General features: G+C 38.5%; 2 protein-coding genes across 3 annotated transcripts; one reads left to right on the top strand and one right to left on the bottom strand.

Annotated features, from left to right (window-relative positions):
• Positions 1 to 585: 585 nt before the first annotated feature.
• On the bottom strand, positions 586 to 11,463 carry eif4e3 (eukaryotic translation initiation factor 4E family member 3). Of its 2 annotated transcripts, none has more exons than XM_044350088.1 (7): positions 11,119 to 11,460; positions 5,521 to 5,593; positions 3,664 to 3,758; positions 3,142 to 3,202; positions 2,992 to 3,058; positions 2,733 to 2,888; positions 586 to 2,136 (listed from the first exon to the last, which is right to left on the bottom strand). In XM_044350088.1, the coding sequence occupies exons 1-7, from the start codon at positions 11,301 to 11,303 to the stop codon at positions 2,090 to 2,092; spliced, it is 684 nt and encodes a 227-aa protein (XP_044206023.1). In that variant the 5' UTR covers positions 11,304 to 11,460; the 3' UTR covers positions 586 to 2,089. The 2 variants fall into 2 exon arrangements, with proteins under 2 accessions (XP_044206023.1, XP_044206024.1); XM_044350089.1 differs by lacking the exon at positions 586 to 2,136 and adding an exon at positions 2,520 to 2,677 and having other exon boundaries at positions 2,800 to 2,888; positions 11,119 to 11,463.
• Positions 11,464 to 13,314: 1,851 nt separating this feature from the next.
• On the top strand, positions 13,315 to 18,166 carry gpr27 (G protein-coupled receptor 27). The gene has a single exon (XM_044347679.1). It carries the CDS (start codon positions 16,057 to 16,059, stop codon positions 17,170 to 17,172), a length of 1,116 nt encoding a protein of 371 aa, XP_044203614.1. The 5' UTR covers positions 13,315 to 16,056; the 3' UTR covers positions 17,173 to 18,166.
• The last annotated feature ends 287 nt before the right edge of the window (positions 18,167 to 18,453 follow it).

Raw genomic sequence — 18,453 nt, forward strand, 5'->3', positions numbered from 1 at the left:
GCCTTTGTTCACAGAAGATATTCTGACATGTCACAGCAGGAAATGCACAGGTGTAAATAAAATACATGATGAAAACCATTTCAGTTTCAGGCTCCTCGTACTGTGCATGCCAGCTCACTGTCACGATGAGACACTTGAATAGAGCCATTGTTGATATTATTAGTAACACCTGTGCTTTTCCTGCTCGGACACAATAAAAAAGAAAATCAAAAAGAAAACAGACAAAAAGGTGTGTTAGATTTGGAGGTCTAGCACTGTAGATTAACAATCTACAGTGCTAGACCTCACAAACACCCAAAGAATTTTCTTACTTTAATTGGAGAGCCACCGCTACTTGCTGCTCTCCTGACCTTTACAAGATTCATTTGAGAGGCATTATTATTGCCTTAGGTGACACAGCAGGGAGAGAGTGTAATGTGCAACTGATCCAATTAAATATGATGAATCAGCACAAAATGGCTTGCTGTAAGTGAAAGATGCTGTAATGCTGAAGTATTAACACATCATGTGCCAGAATGGCAACACCGTCCTTTAACAGATAACTGCTGTTTATGATGGTTACTTTGCAAGAAGAAACACAAACAATTGCGTTTTTATTTTATTTACTTAGTCCATGTCACTGCAAAAATCATGTTTACAAAGGAAATATTGTCCCCTTATATCTAACTTATCAACCAGTTCAAAGTTGAACTATAAAAGTGGTGTGACATACAATAATACCAGAAGCATTCAGTTTACTGTAGCCTACACTGCAATAAAACAATAGTATGTTAACTGTGTTAGTGAAGGTAACTCAGACCGATGAAGTTTCAGAAAAATGGCAAAGATATGAGTCCTGTAAAAGGATCTAAAATATAAAAAATGTTTTTATATTTTAGCTGTTAAAATGTTATTAACCTGTACAGACATGATCAAATTGGTGAAATCACTGTCACTTATGATTCAATACGTTCCTTTGAAGCAGCAGTCTACATGCACTCATCTTTATTTAAACCCACCATATCTGTCTGCGTTACTTTTTCTTAGTCATAAAATTTGACATACTGCATCTACATATCATACTAAATATGGGAATTGCATGACCGAATGTTACTTCCTTTAAAACAAATAATGCTGCATTTTTCTCAGTGTGTTATGGTTAGAAGGACACAGTCCAAGCAAACTGGATTTATCGGTCAGGAAAACAAGTACAGACAAGAGCACCACCAGTTGAGCACAAAAATGTGCCATATCTCTTCAGAGTAATACACCAAACAATGCGTGACTGAGTTAAGGAGAGCAGAGGTCTACTTTTAACACTTCTATTGAACGAAATGTCAAATGCGGTGTGGTGTGAGAACATTCAAAGAGGCACCTTTCAGGATGGATTTTGCTCTTTAACTAAAGCTGTAAAAACAAAAAAAACATCTAAGAAACCAAATCTAATGTTTCTTAGGGCCTTATCTGTGCTGATCCTCTATGATGGCTTTATAACTGAAGGACACTGTGACTGGAATAGGTAGTAATGTGCAATATTTCCAAGTGTTACCCTGATTTTAAGTTTGATGTACAACTGATGAAGATACAAGAAACCAAATGGGACATTCACTTACAAGTGGAGAAACTCCAGCTGATTTAAACACACTAAGATACAAACTACTTAAACAGAAAAGTGCTTTGGCACTTCACAAGCTGACTTAAGACATGATATGACTTGAAATATCTAACATATCATAATGTTGAAACATACTAGATTATGTAGCTGCTACCTCTATACCAGGAATTAATTGTGAGGTCCATAGGCCGTGCAGAGAACGGGACCATGACAGTGCAGTTCAGTATAGGAGGAAGTCAAAACCAACATGGACTCATGAACTCTGAATGAGATTTACACTGGATATACATTCTCTGAGGGCTTCAGAGCTTTAGGGCCCACATGAAAAGGAAACAAGGCATCAATCTTAAAAAGTTATAAAAATATATTGATAACATTTCCTTGTTGAATGCAAAATAATATCCTTGATTAGGTTGTGGACAGAGCCTTTACATCAAGGCTGGTACAGAGTTCAGGTTTAAAAAAAAAAAAAAAAAAAAAAAAGTGCGTTACAATCTAGTGTCTTGAGCGTCCTCCCTCAAAGGCATGATGTTCCATGTGAGCTGAAAAAGTCAAAGTGATTCATCTATTAGACATATATAATACTCATTTTACATGCAGAACACAATTTAGACCATGACCACAGAATGACTTCTACTTATGACTTATAAAAAAATATATTCACCCCCAGATTTGAATCTTAAAGGAATAGTCTGGATATCATTTTTGGATTGTGTGGCAGCTCAAACAACACAATCTTAGGTTGACAGAAGTACTAACACTGTACCAAGCATTAGTTAAAACATTGTAGTTCATTATAATGTCAGTAACAAATATTTAACATGTAGTGACAAGACTAGCCTATATGTATGTGGAGCAGGTATGAAGGCATATGGTGCATTTGTCTTGCTGCCTTTTCTCTAATGTCAATAAAGCCTTGACTCGCCTGCAGCCATGAACACTCCTTTGAATCATCCTCTGGCACGCTTACACACTGGTTGGAAATGTGTTCTTTAAATGTGCACAGTCTCTTTTCTACGGTCTCACTTGCATAGGCTGTAGTTTCTGACAGGGCGTCTTTAAAGCTTGAGCTCATTTCCATTTCTAAATCCAAAAAGCACAACACATGAAAGTGGAGGGAAAAAATGGGCATACTTACACTTATAAAATACAGCTTTAAAAGATATGTATGGGAGGAGCTCATAGATTTTTCCCAAGATACTTGCTTCGTTAGCGAGAGTTGCATCTCTATTCCACACTTGTACAACATCTTCCCGATCTCGAACGCTAACACTGACACCGACAACCTCATCGTCTGATGAACAAAAAGAGATAAAACGGACAACAGTGCTGAAGTTAACAGTAAATAAATATCCATCAACACAAAAGATATGATTGGAAAAAGCAAAGTACCTTACCTGAGGCACAGTAATCTGCAAACTGCTCCCCAATAGTAGCAAGTAACAATTCTTTCCAAACTGCAGACTGAAGGGCAAAGAGAAGCTAATTAGTGATTCAGTCATTTATATTATTACGTGAGGAAGATCTGAGCGGAGCACAACACCTACAGTGCTTTCTTTTGGTACTTTCATCTTCCATACTCCTCCTTTTGCATTGCTTTCCTCTTCCCTGTTAGAGTAAAAGATAAAAACAAATGAATGCAGTGCAACCTTAACTGAGTGATCAGTTTTACCTTATCACATATTTCCTTAAACTAATATAGAACAGGTTGGATAGTACTAACTATGACATTAATATACAGCATGCATTACCTACTCTTATTTAACATGTTAAACCGATGGTCTAATAGTGATGTGAAGGATGTAGTAATTCCAAAAAAACTCCACTGTAATAATTCAAGATTTTATTACACACTTAGTTCAATTTATTAAATGTACATCCCTTTATGTTGCTGTGATGACATTTTTACACTAACAGTGTTTCTTATATGTCAAATGTAACTGGAGGGGAATTATTATTATTATTACATTACATGGCAGTTACAGCATGGGATGCTGTTATAGTCTTCTATCTGTTCATGCTAGTGCTAAGAAATATAATCATAATATTTACAATAAGAGTAGACTTACCAGAGTGGCCTCCGTTCTCCACGCATTAAGTGATAGCTACATCTCAAAGGCAGTGCTGAAACTGGAGGGATGTTGTTGTATACACTCCAGAACATCTGCAAACAGGAAAAAAAGAGAAAGAATGCTTATGACATGTCCAAAAGAGTTATTTCTTCCTATAAACTCTAAGAGAAAGTTACTTTGGTGCATTATAATAGTGGCATTTTACTCCTTTGTCCAGTATGGATTTAGTTTGCAACACTTCAGCATGTGTATTTTCTACAAGAAATGACCTCACAGCTGTTATCCATACTATTTTTAATTAAGAAATTGTTCGTTAATAAAGTAACCCCACATGACTGTGACACTCCTCATTCTCTACTACTGAGAAATGCTGATCATGTGGTCAGATCACACCAGTCATCAGTGACAATGCCAATGACATCCCACAAAGAGCTAGTGAACTGGAGGCAATTCATTCTGAGATTTGTTCATATTTTCAAACATTAGTCCTGCAGAATCACACTTTCCTAGCTGGTGTATTTTCCAGGTTTTCTACAGCTGATTCAAATAAACGGCAGACCTCCCTGCTGGAACCACACAGCAACTACACTATCATTGCTGTAAACTTCTCACTGCTGCACAGGGTGACAATGTGCGAAAAGTTAAAGATCCCCTCCAGACATGTTTTAAGACATATAAAAATACTCTGCATGGAATATTAATTTGTGCCTGATGCAGTTTTTCCACAAAAAAGTTCAATTACCTAGTTAGAAATTCTTAAAGTTACATCTACTTTTTCTCCCTCATTAAAAATCTAGAATCTATAAATATGTAAATATTTTTTTCCATTTCAGAGGTTAAACTGCTGAACACAAGATGACTACTACTAAAAGTCCATTCTCAGTGTATGTGCACTGGAGGCTTCAAGTTTCCATGCACATCGTACTTGTGTAAGTTGAATATTGGACCAGGTTTTGGCTTCCAAAATAGATGTAATGTCACAAATCATGTTTGTAGGTTCACCCCTTTAACTCAGATATTTGTGAGCACAGAACTTTCCCCCTTTAGCAGACGAATGTGAAAACAGCCTTCACATGTCAAACGCTGCACATACAGCACGTCATTCTGCACAGTGAAGCTCAAACATCCAACAGAAGGAACAAGAAGAAAAACACATTTTTGAGTGAAGGGGGGCTTTAAGGATTTTAGCTGTAAGGGCCAAATCTGTTTTATATTCCCAAATAACTTAAGAGTTAACTTAATGATTAAATAATATTTTGTGTGTTTTTCAGCTTATTAAAACTGAAACCATAAGCCTGTTTCACTTGTGTTACTAAAAAATGTACATTGTAAACCTTTAACAGTTTTTCAAAACATTAATAACTTATTTGTCTGTTGTAACATTCATCTTTATATTAAAAGATCTGTTAGTATGTTTGATAGATAACAATTTCTATCATTTTTGGGGGTAAATTTAGCTCGACTTTACTGTAATACAAGCTATCAAACATCATATCAAAACATATTAGCATATGCACTTTAACATGTTGGACAGTGGACACAGATCTGAAGCTGCTGTCAGGTACACTATGCCACACAACAGCACCAAATAGCAACAAGAGGCAACAGTTTGAAACTCACTTACGTAATACGGTGTCAGTTAGTTGTGAACTCTGTGCTCATTTGTCATGGTAAAATAGTTTGATTTTCCCCCACCAGTCCTGCCTGCTGTAGCTTTAATTGCCAAATAACTGCCTATTCCCTTTTATCTCTGAGGCTCTTTTCATGTGAATTTGACTCTATAGCCAAGTCACACACTTGATCTCTTTGCTCTTAAGATGATGAAGCTCTTTAAGCTGACACACCAAATCTCACCTGAACAGTTTGTACTGTGTAGATCTTCTTCAGATTGGATTCACATTCTGCAGCCGTCGTGCCAGGTAATGATCTGCAACAACACATAAAAACTGCTTCAGACTCTCAGACTCTTTTTTTTTGGTCAGTTCATCTATTCTACTGAGTGTTGACAGGCTGTATAACAGAGCTGTCTTCACTTGCTTTAATATTGGCATTTAACAAAAGTTTGAACCCAGCCTATAGCTGCCACATTCAAGTGGATTTTCTTTGGATTGCATTGCAAAGTTATTATTGATGTGTTCATACTTTGGAAGAATGTATTATTGTGTTTAGACTCAGTATATACTTCATGTTTAGATGTTTATGTGCCAAAAGATCAATGAAGGTTTTGAAGAAGTTTGTTCAGAAACTGTCTTCCCTGGGAACCTTATTGCTGGATCATTTCAGATTTTACAATGTCTTTATCTAATTCTTTTCTTTCAATTTGGGATAATACATGTAAATTGATTTCCCTTCTTGTTTTGTTGGTGTGTTTTCATTTTTATGTAGTTCGTCATAAAATTCCTTAAACCTTTTATTAATGCCTTGGGGGTCTTTTATAAGAGTGTGATCTGAGTGTTTAGCTGGGAATAATAAAGGATTTTTCTTCTGAAGTCTGCAGGCAAGTATTTTTCCTGTCTTCTCCCCAATTTCATTTTTTTTCTTTTCAATTGATAAAGGGCAAATTGGAGTTCTGTATTTGTCAGAGAATATAATACATATTTTACTTTTTAAATGTATAATGGGGATCGACAGACAGAAAGAAAGAAAGAAAGAAAGAAAGAAAGAAAGAAAGAAAGAAAGAAAGAAATGTAGGTGTATCAGAATCTTAGTGCATTTCATTGGTTGGTTAAGACCTTTTGTGTTTCAGGAAACTAAGTTATTTCTTTTCAGTTGAACATCAACCATCTCTAATTATAACCAGTAATTGACCCTTCATTTTAGTAATCCCTGAGCAAATTTTATTATAGTGAGACATGAGGATGAAAGAAACATATAAGAGAGTAGGAAAAAATAAGCAATAATAAATAGAAGAATAAACAAACAACAGACACAAATATAAGAACACACATTGATTGGTGATGATAGTCCATATTTCCATGGCCAAACACCCACACATAATTAAAAAAAAGAAAATTAAGAATAGGGGAATAGCTCATTTACCCCAGTTTGAAACCTTTTAGTATTGATAATTTCATTGTTATTTCTTTCTTTCTTCCCCAGAAGCAAGTTGGCAAGTTGACAGCAAGTTGCTGTTTCTTTAGATGCTGAGAAAGCCTTGGACCGAATCAAATGTGAATATCTGTTTAGAACTCTAGAGGAACTTGGACGGGGTCAAAATATCATTGACTATATATATCGGTGCTCTACAGTAAACCAAAAACGAAAGTGTCCACAAATGGTTTGATATCAAAAGGATTTCCTCTATACAGAAGGACCCGAAAAGATTGCCCCCAGGTGGATAGTTCTGGGTTTGAAAAGTGAAGCCAATGCAGAAGTGCCTTAAACCTGCATTCTTTCTAATGGCCATTAGGGGGCGACTCCACTGGCTCCAAAAGGAAGTCCGACTGTATAGAAGTCTATGGGAAATGACTACTACTCACTTGATTTATTACCTCAGTAAAACAGTTTCCTAATGACTTTATGGTCTCAATCACTAGTTTCAAGTCTTCTTCAATACAGCATGATGTTCATTTTGTAAATTATGATCCCATTTAATTTAAATTTGACAATAAAGCAGGATATGCTTTAGGGCGTGGCTATGTTGTGATTGACAAGTCACTACCACAGCAACAACATTGGTTAGGGAACATAAACATGGTGTAACCCCAGATTCACAGAGTAAAGGCGTAGCAGTAGTCATCACTATTTCAGTGTGTTTTCAGTTCATGAAAGTTAATTGTAACATTTTGGTTGCCTAAAAACGTGTTGTTCAGCATTTGGTTGTACTAAAAGACCCTCAAAGGAGTCAGATATTAAGTTTTTCCTGGGAGTACATTTTGTTTTAATGGTTTTCAGCCCATTTTTTGCTAGCGAAAATTAGCATTAGCATTAGCACAATTAACCATACACAGTCCACTGCCTCCTCTCATCCAAATATGGTCACACCTCTAGCTCCAAAAATCCAAGATGGCAACCGTCAAAATGCCGAACTCGAGGTTGCAAAACACAAGTCCACAAACCAATGGTTGGCGTCACGGTGGCTACATCCATTACTTTTATACCGTCTATGGTTGCCCCTTATTGCCTTGTTGATTATCCTTTCTTTAGAACCGCCTTGAACAATTGATGCATTGAGACTGACACTGCTACAAAGAATGCTTACAGCAACCACCTTTCAAGTGGTCTCCAAATGGCATTAAATATCACTTTATCAGGGTATCACTTTAAAATCAGATTTCAAAAACTTAGTTTCATTAAATATGAATAACACCTTGAGAAATATTACTGAAGATTTAGAGAGCTGAATATACCTGCCACTTGTTCTCGGGTAAAATAGACAAAATTAATGTCCTCCCACCTCTAATCTATATCAGTGGTCTCCCATTCTCCTTTGATAAAGCAAGAATCAGTATCAGCAAATTACTTCTTGGTATTATTATTTCTTGATCAGGATAAAGGTGGATTTGGTCTTCCAAATTAAGAAAAATACTACATTGCTATAAATTCAACATACCCTTTAAAATCGGCTTATAACAACAGTACAAAATTAACAACCTGGGAAGACATAGAAACAAGAATAACGTCTACTAGCAAACCTAAAATATCTCTTAAATCAATGTGGTTCAACCCCAAATACTTAAAAGATACCCACAACCCTGTAATTAAATTTTCTTGCGAAGTGGCAAAATACTTGCATAACTCATTAAATTTTAATAGTCACAATGAACCCAGTACCCCATTGTGGCATAGCAGCACTTTTATGGCATAAGCAAAATCATTAGAAAATGAAGAATGGGAAAGAAAAGGGATTTCTTCGCTGATGTACCTCTTTACAGAATGTGTTATGATGTCCTCGAGCAACTGAAAAGCAAATTTGATCTGACAAGTAAAGACTTTTAGCTATATCTGTAGATCAGATCACAACTTGCACAATTTCTTGGAGAACGTATAAAACTCATGAAATTAACTAATAGTGAGAATAAATTTTAAAAAAATAATGATAAAGTGAAAATAAATTAACAACAATAATGAAAAAGGAAACGTATGTATAGCTAGCAAAATTTACAAGATTATAAACAGTTTGAAGAACACTGTCAACATCTCCTTGGAGAAGATCTGGGAGAAAGATCTAGAAGAGATCATAGATCCTGATACCTGGACATTAATCTGGCAGAAAACACATAGAATAATGAACTCAGCACGAAACAAAACAATAAATTTTAAGTTTATCCACAGGATATATTATACCTTGAGAAAACTCAAACTTATGATATTGCGTAATAATGAAATATGTTGGTGCTGTAAAAAGGAGAAAGGCCCATTTTTTCACATGATATGAAAATGCCCAAAACTGCAAATGTTTTTGAAGACAGTTGCATTTATTCTATCCACAATTGTTAAAGAGAACCCCATGTTATATGTTTTGAATTACATGGATGATAAAAGTTGGCCACACTTCATGAAAAAGATTGTGTCTGTTGGATTTATGAGTGCAAAAAGAGTTACAGCCACCAACTGGAAGATTATTAACAATATAAATGAGAAATCATGGCTACAAACGTTTGAAACATCACTAAGATTAGAGCAAATGTCTAATTCCATATGTACTCCCTCTTACGAAACTTGGAATCAGATTAATGTACAAATTTACAACAACATTACCTGCCCTGGTTAAAACATAAGCACCACTACTGATCCGTTTCTCATATAAGTTCTAAAGCAGGTGACTATTGTCTTAATAATCTAAGTAGAGATTGACACCTCAACCATGCAATCTTCAGTGCAATATGTACACATGTATTAGATTTGAATGTATGTATGCATATCTGTTAGAATACTTGTATATATATATATATATATATATATATATATATATATATATATAGTAAATGTGTATGTATTTGTAAACGTGTACATGCATATGCACTGGTATATATGTCAATGGGCAGGTGTATGCATGTATACATGTGTGCTTATTCCAGGACATGGATATATGCAGTGAGCTTACTTAACCACCCTGCTTTTTTGTTTTAAATCGTTTTTTTTCTGTACTTAACCTGATATATGCAAAGTTTTGCTTCTGTGAAACAACTTTTCCTGAGCATCAAATCAATTTAAAAAATTCAACCCAGGATCATTTTGATTCATTTCCATGCCTATATAGATTATATGATGCATACAGCAATTATATCAACAGTAAGTGTACTCCTCAAGTATAAAAGTCTTAATCTAGCCTGATGGTTCATGAGCAGCTGTCTTTTGGGAGTTGGACCATATTGTTTATGTATGTATTCATTCATTTCCCATCTTGTGTTTAATAAAATAGCCACAATAATAGTGTCATATGGACCTAAATGTGAAACTGTCAAATCTAAATAAAGGACTATTTTTACAATGAATTCATCTGAAAAGCACATCACAGGTTCTGACAGCCCAAGTTGACATCTTAAAATGACTAACAGTCCAAAACCTGATATTCAGTTTAAAATAATATAAAAACACAGAAAAGCAGCAAATATTCACATTGAAGAAAATGGCACCAAATAACATTTTTCATTTTTGCCTCATAAAAAATGTTTTTTTGCAATGATTTTTACAAAATTGTCAACATTGTTACTGATTAATTTTAATTTGATCAACCAATGAATTACATGACTGATTGTTTCAGCGCTGGTCTCAATGGGCAAATACTAGCCTGGTCTCTAGGTTGGGGACTGGGTATTTTTCAGATTTGAAAAGGTTTCTTTAGTTTATTTCATTAATATTTAACTTATTACATGTCAACACAACGAGCAAATACATGAAAGATGGCAAACCTCAGTGTCATCTAAACTTTGGACACCTTTGCTCCAAGGCAAAGGATAAAACCATAAACAAAGCATAAATGACTTCCTGTGATCTCATAAAGGAGGAAATGTAACGTTTTGAAGTGTTATGCAAATTCGTACATACTACACTATTCCAAACAAGGATGTATTAATGTCTACACAACATATTTAACTATTGGAAAAAGTGAAGCCAGTACCTCTAAGTGTGCTACTTTTCATAAAATGGAGAAACAGTCAAAAGTTCAGCCCAAACCCCCTCCTCAGGCTCCCCTGCTGGGAACCAGAGCTTCACTAACTTCACTTGCATGTTTGGATACCAAAGAAATGACAAGCACACACGTCCACCGTGTTACGTACAAGTCATTACCTTGGATACCAACATAGCCGTGAAAATGTGAACTTTTCTGGGGTGTCACCCACGGATTTGTAAACAAAATAAGGTCATGTTAACCGCAAACTCTCCCGCTACATTTGCTCCCGGAGGCCTGCTGAAAGCTGTGGCCTTAAATGATATTTTCCTTGCATCACTGCTGCTCTTCCTGGGCTCTAAACTCAACGACAACACGGAAGAAGGGAAATATATTACCTGTCCAGCCAAAAGGTCCAAGGTGAGTGCAAAGGCAGCGTTGCAGTGTCGTCTTCTCGGTGTTTCTTTGTGATATTATCCAACTCTTTCTCGTCGATGTCAATGTTGTTTTCAGGGGAAACAGTCTCGGCGCTCAGGGCGCCTCTGTCCATCTGTAGATCAGTCTGACCGGCAGGAACCGCCATTTCAGCAGACAAGACGCTGATCTTTTCTGTGCTCCCTGTATGAATCTCCTTAATAAAAACACCCGGTTTGGCTTTATCTCCAGATACTGAAACACACTTTTCCGCCTACCGACTGATGACGTCTCTGCGTAACCGGGCAGAAACGACGCAGTTGGTCCATCCCAGAGAGCCGGAAAAATAAGGTGAGGAGTCACTCTGCCGGGTTTTCGGGTTGCAGAAACTAACCTGCGTCACAAATCTCCTACCAGCCTCATATCTCCATCATGCACTGGATAACTGGTTGCGCAGACACATGGGTGAATATATTAAAGGACAGGTTCACGGTTTTTCAAGTGTGTCTCAAAACAATAGTCAGGTGCCCAAATGAACATTAAACATACGTTTTTCTTGCCATAATTATTTCTCTTGTTCATACTGGCCATTAGAAGATCCCTTCATAATGCACTTCCAATGTAAGTGATGGAGGCCAAAATCCACAGTCTTCCTTCTGTGCAAAAATGTATCTGAAGCTAAGATGAAGTTTAAGCGTCCAAATGAGTCAAATCAAGCAGATATATTTCAACATTACAGTCTTTTTAATGCCAAAGTCCCTCTTTTTGTTACTATACTTCCACCACAGCTTAATAGAGAAACACTGTCTGAGGAGACACAAAGAGGGAATTTGATACTAAAAAGACTGTAAATGTGACAGATATCCACTTGATATGACTAACTCAGACTGCTGAAGCCTCACATAAGCCTCAGATAAACTTAGCGTGCAGGACTTAGTGGCATCTAGCAGTGAGGTTGCAGATTGCAACCCCTCACCCTCACCCCTCCCTTTCAAGTGTGTAGGAGAACCTCCGGTGGCCACAAAACTTGCGAAAAAAGTGAAAGGCCCTCTCTAGAGCCAGTGTTTGGTTGGTCTGTTCTGGGCGACTGCAGAAACATGGCGGTGCAACATGGCGGGCTCCGTGGCAGAGGACCCGTCAAGTAGGTCTATCTGCAGACTCCCAGTATCTACACAACACACCCACTCTACTACACAACGCACCCACTTTATTATAGAACACACCCACTTGGTTAGATGTAGGCATGAGCAGTGAGATGGTTAGGGTTAGGGTTAAGGCCGCATTCAGACCAAATCAAGTGGTGCGGCGAAAACGCCAGTCTTCCCATGCATTTGAATGGGGGTAGTGCGTTTAGGCTGCAGGGATTTTGGCCACAGCGGGGCTGCACTGGCCTGCAGCAAGAAAGACGATCCAGAGTCAACTTTTGGCGAAACGCAACCCAACATCACGCTGTGGTGGCCGATCACAGCTGGTGATCAGACTGATCAAAACCCTGCCATTACAGAGTACAAAGACGTTAGTCGGAGGGGAGGGCATTTCTCTTTGTTTGATAATGTTCAAAGTAAAAGTCAGGCTTTGCTGTTGGCTTACACTCATTTTAAAAAAGATGAGAGAAAAAGAGAGAGAAAGAGGGCTGAGAGCACCAGCGAGAGAGAGTGAGAGCAGCTGTGGTCGAGTGAGCTAGGGAGTGAATGGAGGCAGGGAGCACTGGTAGTGAGAAAGCTGGTGAATCAGATCAATAAAACGTTATTTTCTGATTGTCTCCCAGTGGTTACGTTCTAGAGTGAAAACACGCCCACACCTCAGCTCAACCCTGCAGCAGTTGATTTGGTCTTAATGTGTAAATGTAGTAAAAGTAAAGTGGATGTGTCACATAACACTGCAAGACTGCAGATAGACTCATGGGTTCACGGCTCATTCTAAGGTAACAAAAACACGATTTTTATTTTCAGGTGATTATAAATAAAAACATACTAATTAAAACATACTTATCAATATTATAATTCATTTCTGCCTAATCCGTTCAGCTAGATACTACTAAATTCTACACACTGCACCTTTAAATGCATTTTTGCACAAAATCACTGTGTGGACACTGTGAATTTTGGCCCCCATCACTTACATTGAAAGCACATTTGAAGAGGATCTATTAATAGTCAGTATGAATAGGAGGAATGATTACAAAACCTCTTTCACTGTTCACATGGACACCTGACTGTTGTTTTAACTGTTTGAACTTTCACTATTAATCTTAGGCTACTTTCATAAATGTAGGCTACTGCTGGTAAGTTTAGGATACCACAGGTTCTTTGTACTGCAATTCACTTGTATGGTGCAGTGACAACCAGACTACATTCCTATATACAGTTTACAGTAACAAATAAACTGGAGTCCTATAATAGAGGCAGTAGGACTACTGTATATTAGCTTTGACCAGTAGTAGCTTATCACAGTTATATCGATATCTATGTAAATGTTGGCTGATGCATAACAAGAAATTGCAATACAGACATGATTGTACTGTACTGACAGGTTTCATTTTCAACTGTAAAATGTCCCACTCAGTGCATGTCTTATCATATCATAGCTCACAATTTTTTAAAAGCCAAATTTAAAGGATCCTTAGTATTTTATGTCTTTTATTGGTGAGACATAATACAACAGGTGAACATTTACACAGAACACAACAGAAGACATTTAAATTGACACGATAACATTTATGAGATCTTTGTATTTGCTAATGTAAAGTTAAAAAATGAGTATCGGACAATAGTGTTATCAGATTTTTTTAAACTTTCAAATATCAATATGGTATTGCCCTAAAAATCCTGTATCTTTTGCAATATATGGTATATACATACCGTAGAAGTCCAGCTGATGTTTACATTCAGTATATTTTCACACCTACTTGCCTGTACAAATGGCAACAGTATGTGATTATGTTTATTTGTATCTTTCTGTCCTCAGCAATGTGTTTGGGCAAAGTGAGATACAAACATTCATATTCCTTGGCCAAGAAGGTTGATTCTGGGTTAAAGTATCATTTCATCGCCATTATTTCAGTTTTCAACACTAGCTTTAGAGGCAGGATGTGCTTTTCCATTTAACATAAATTGGCTTTTATAGTCATTTGTGTCGGACTAAATATATTTCTTGGGGTAGACATTGGTGAAATGCACCTGCTTATTGCTCCATTCTTACTGAAAATAGCCTAGTTCTTTGCTCCCAGTATTTTAACATATAGTCAAGAACTGTGAACAAGCTTGTTCCATGTGAAAAGCAGACCAGGAAACTGGTATGTTTTTTTCTCTTTTGAGTGAGACCTCTTCTCATTACATTAGCTTTGGTCTCAAGCCCCTTGTTGGCTATTACATGGTACTTAAGTTGCACTTTATTGCTTGATATATTGTATTTGTAATTTTTCAATAAAGTTCTTTTTAAAAAAATAAAAAAAGAAAGAAAAGCATCATTTGCAGGCTCCAACAAAGCAGTTGTTTGTGAATCCCCCTAATAACTGCAGAAACTGTATTACCAGCCTAGAACTTGACACTAGTCCTGTAAGCAATGTACAGACTCAAAGTAAAGGAACTATTTCCCAATTAATGTGTAAATAATTGTAATTTAATTTGTTCTTTGGGCATTTAACAGCATGTTCCATACTTCGATGCCAGTGTTTGTTCTTCCAGCAATGTCAGCTGCTAACCATTCTGCTAGTTCATTACCTTGAACTCAGCCACGCCAAAAACATTCCTAAACTAATTTAGCTGGTGGAACCATTTGACTGGTTTTATTGGGGTCTATAAACTTTATAGTGTCTGCCCGAACCTTCTGTAATTATTCCCCTGGACTTGATCTAGGTTCCAGTGTATAAAAGCCTTGTAACTATTGATCAGTTGCTCAGTGTACTTTACATGATCATCATTTAAAACAATGACGACAAGTGTTTTGCGCAATACATCACATGCTGTTTATGTGTTTGAGCGTATAAAATGTTTGTCTTGCAATAATAAAGATTATAAGTTGCATTAATGAACAACGTCTGCAGAACTCTGGACTCTTACTGTATTTCATAATACTCTTTATTTGATATATAATAATCTTATAGGGGCTGTTATAGTTTCATGTTATAGCCTGCATATCAAAGCATTGTGCAATGCTAATACAATACAATCATCTGTCAACATTTGCATCACATCACTGCATGAAGACAGACTTCCTATAGATTGCAATAGACAAGGACCGACAGATGAGACTCCTGGCTGATCCCAGGCCTGCTAAATACATGCAAGCGGACGTGCGACGCATAGGCTAGACGCTGCTGTGTGAGATCCACCGAGAGACCCGTAGCCTACTGACGCTCCCACCTCTGTGAGCTTCCCACCTCCACTCTTGCTTTCACAAACACGTTTGCTTTTGTATATTTTAGTAACATTGTAGCCGGCGTTGATGAGGCTGAGGATGCGTAATTGCGCCATGCTTCCGCGCAGCACTGTCTGTTTTTTGATTCCTCAAGACGAAGAACGGGGGACCTCCGCCATCGGTGGAAATTGAGATGTGTTTTCTGAGCCGCTCGTCTGCCGAACGGATGCCTTCCGAGATGGTGTATAAACCCAAACCAGGCTGTCTCTCTTCAGCAGAGGATGGAACAACGGACACGGGTGTTTTTTAATACCGGACACTTGTGAGATGAAGGATAAGAAGAAAAAAAGAAGAGATATTGAATGATTTTTGTTTGTTTTGGTGGGGATAACAGCACATCGGGATGGATGTTGAGCGAATGCTTCTGAGTGGATTTATTCCTGAGTGATTATTCTGTGAAAGGGGCGGCGGATCGTGTTTTTTTGTTTTCCATTCAGCCGTGGCGGGATACTACCGATCGTCGATGAATTGATGTGGGAATACACACTACCTCGGCTGCATAGATGGCAAACACAAGTGAGTTTGGGGAGAGCAGCCCGTCCTTACAGAACTATGCGTCCGCGGCCTCTGCGGTCAAGCTGGCCTCTCTGGGTCTGATCATGGGCATCAGCCTGCTGGGCAACGCGTCGCTGTCGCTACTGCTGTTGAAGGACAGCTCGCTGCACAAGGCTCCCTACTATTTCCTCCTGGATCTGTGCCTGGCAGACGTGGTCCGCTCCGCCGTGTGTTTCCCCTTCGTGATGGCATCGATCGGCAGCGGCTCCTCTTGGCCGTACAGTGCGCTCAGCTGCAAGATCGTCGCCTTCATGTCCGTGCTCTTCTGCTTCCACGTCGCCTTCCTGCTCTTCTGCGTCAGCGTCACCCGGTACATGGCGATCGCCCACCACAGGTTTTATTCGAAGCGGATGAATCTGTGTACGTGCGTGGCGGTGATCTGCATGGTGTGGACCCTCTCCGTGGCCATGGCTTTCCCCCCGGTGTTCGACGTGGGTACCTACAAGTTCATCCGTGAGGAGGAGCAGTGCATCTTCGAGCACCGCTACGTGAAGGCGAACGACACGCTGGGCTTCATGCTGATGCTGGCCGTCATCGTGGGGACGACCCATGTGGTTTACATAAAGATGCTGTGCTTCGTCTACGATCACCGTAAAATGAAGCCTGCCCAGCTGGTCCCGGCCATCAGCCAGAACTGGACCTTCCACGGCCCCGGAGCCACCGGGCAGGCAGCCGCCAACTGGATCGCCGGCTTCGGCCGCGGACCCACCCCGCCGACGCTGGTGGGCATCAGGCAAGCGTCTCACCCCGGCAACAGGAGGCTGCTGGTGCTGGATGAGTTTAAGATGGAGAAACGGATCGGGAAGATGTACTATATGATCACACTGACCTTCCTCATCCTGTGGGCTCCTTATATAAGCGCCTGCTACCTGAGAATATTTGTGCGGGGGGCTGCGGTCCCACAGCTCTACCTGAGCGCTGCGGTGTGGATGAGCTTCGCCCAGGCGGGAGCGAACCCCATCATCAGCTTCCTGTTCAACAAGGAGCTCCGGATGCGCCTCAGAGCCTGTTTCCCCTGCTGCCTGGGAACACAGACACCCATGGAGCCATACTGTGTCATCTGAACGCTCCTGACCCCAACATATATATACTGTATACTGCCAAAGACACACTTACATCTTGTTTCAGAAGAGACTGGGCCCCAAAATGTGTTTGTACACGCAGTCAGGGATGTTCAGATCACTTTCTTTGTGACAAACAGTTTACCCACTACTTTAATTTGACAAAAACCTTAGACTACTATGATGTAAATTCATACTATATTTTGCTTATCAGAATCAGACTGGTTGAAGCTATATGAGGCATATTAAGGGATGGAAGCATAATGTGATGATTTTATTTAAAAAAAAACAACAAAAAAACAACTGGGCATCAGATGTCATGATTAAGCCACATTTTAATTTACACCTCTGCATGTGTAGGCTAGATGACATTCACTCCAAATATAGAATTTACTTGTCATATTATGTCCTACCTTTGGAGACTTTTTTTTCCTTATGCCCTGTTGAGTATATTAACCTTTTTGGTCCGCTACAATATTGTACATGAATGTCATTTTGGCTATTTGTTTGTATATTTTAAAATTATATTCCAACACATCCGTTTAAGGTTGTTTGCCTTCTGCAGAACTGATGACTGAAACAAAACACAACTATTTTGTCAGCTGATGAGAGTCATCGTCTCTGGCATCTGAGACACACTTGCTTACTAAACGTTTGGATACCACAAATGAGATGCACATCTCAGTATATTTTTAGTGAGGACAATGTCACATTTGTAAATACTGTACAGCTTTACTCCTCCTCCCCTTCTGCTTTTTTAACCAGATATATTGTATATTTCATAATCTCTTAGAATGCTTTGTGTTTACCAAGGTGTTATCACTCACTTTAAAGGTATTTTGCAAATTCTTATTCTTCATGGATCAGTTGTGTTGAGAAATGGGTCGATCCACATTCCCTGCAGGATAAACAGATATTCTTTTTCTACGGTTATGGACAGTTTGGTGCTTTGGAAAGGATGTTTGCATTGTTTGTATTTCTTAGCAAATAAATAAGAAATGGATGATAAGTTGTTTGGACTGTATATCATCTGTTTTAAACATGATGTCTTCACATGATCTGGTTCTGCTCTTGAATGCATCTCAGGTTACATGTTTTTAAAAGAAAATACACCCCCATATACTCTCATTCAGTGCAATAAGTGGTCAGTACTAGTTCATTTAGTGTATAATTTACTTTTGTTGACATAATCACTTGCCCTCACCCTACCTTGTGCACTCAGGTCAGTGATTTCCTGTGTGCCTGACAGCCTGCTGACAGCAGGTGTGAACTTGCTGCATTCAG

Source organism: Thunnus albacares, chromosome 4 (genome assembly GCF_914725855.1).
Source record: "Thunnus albacares chromosome 4, fThuAlb1.1, whole genome shotgun sequence".
NCBI lineage: Eukaryota > Metazoa > Chordata > Actinopteri > Scombriformes > Scombridae > Thunnus > Thunnus albacares.

What these genes read in the sequence shown, in the direction of transcription:
- eif4e3 (XM_044350088.1), bottom strand. Translation starts at nt 11,303, where the DNA reads ATGGCGGTTCCTGCCGGTCAGACTGATCTACAGATGGACAGAGGCGCC. An exon ending in TGGACCTTTTGGCTGGACAG is followed by an intron (nt 5,594 to 11,118) that starts GTAATATATTTC and finishes GTGTTGTTGCAG; the next exon opens with ATCATTACCTGGCACGACGG. An exon ending in ACACAGTACAAACTGTTCAG is followed by an intron (nt 3,759 to 5,520) that starts GTGAGATTTGGT and finishes TCCTGTTTGCAG; the next exon opens with ATGTTCTGGAGTGTATACAA.
- gpr27 (XM_044347679.1), top strand. Translation starts at nt 16,057, where the DNA reads ATGGCAAACACAAGTGAGTTTGGGGAGAGCAGCCCGTCCTTACAGAAC.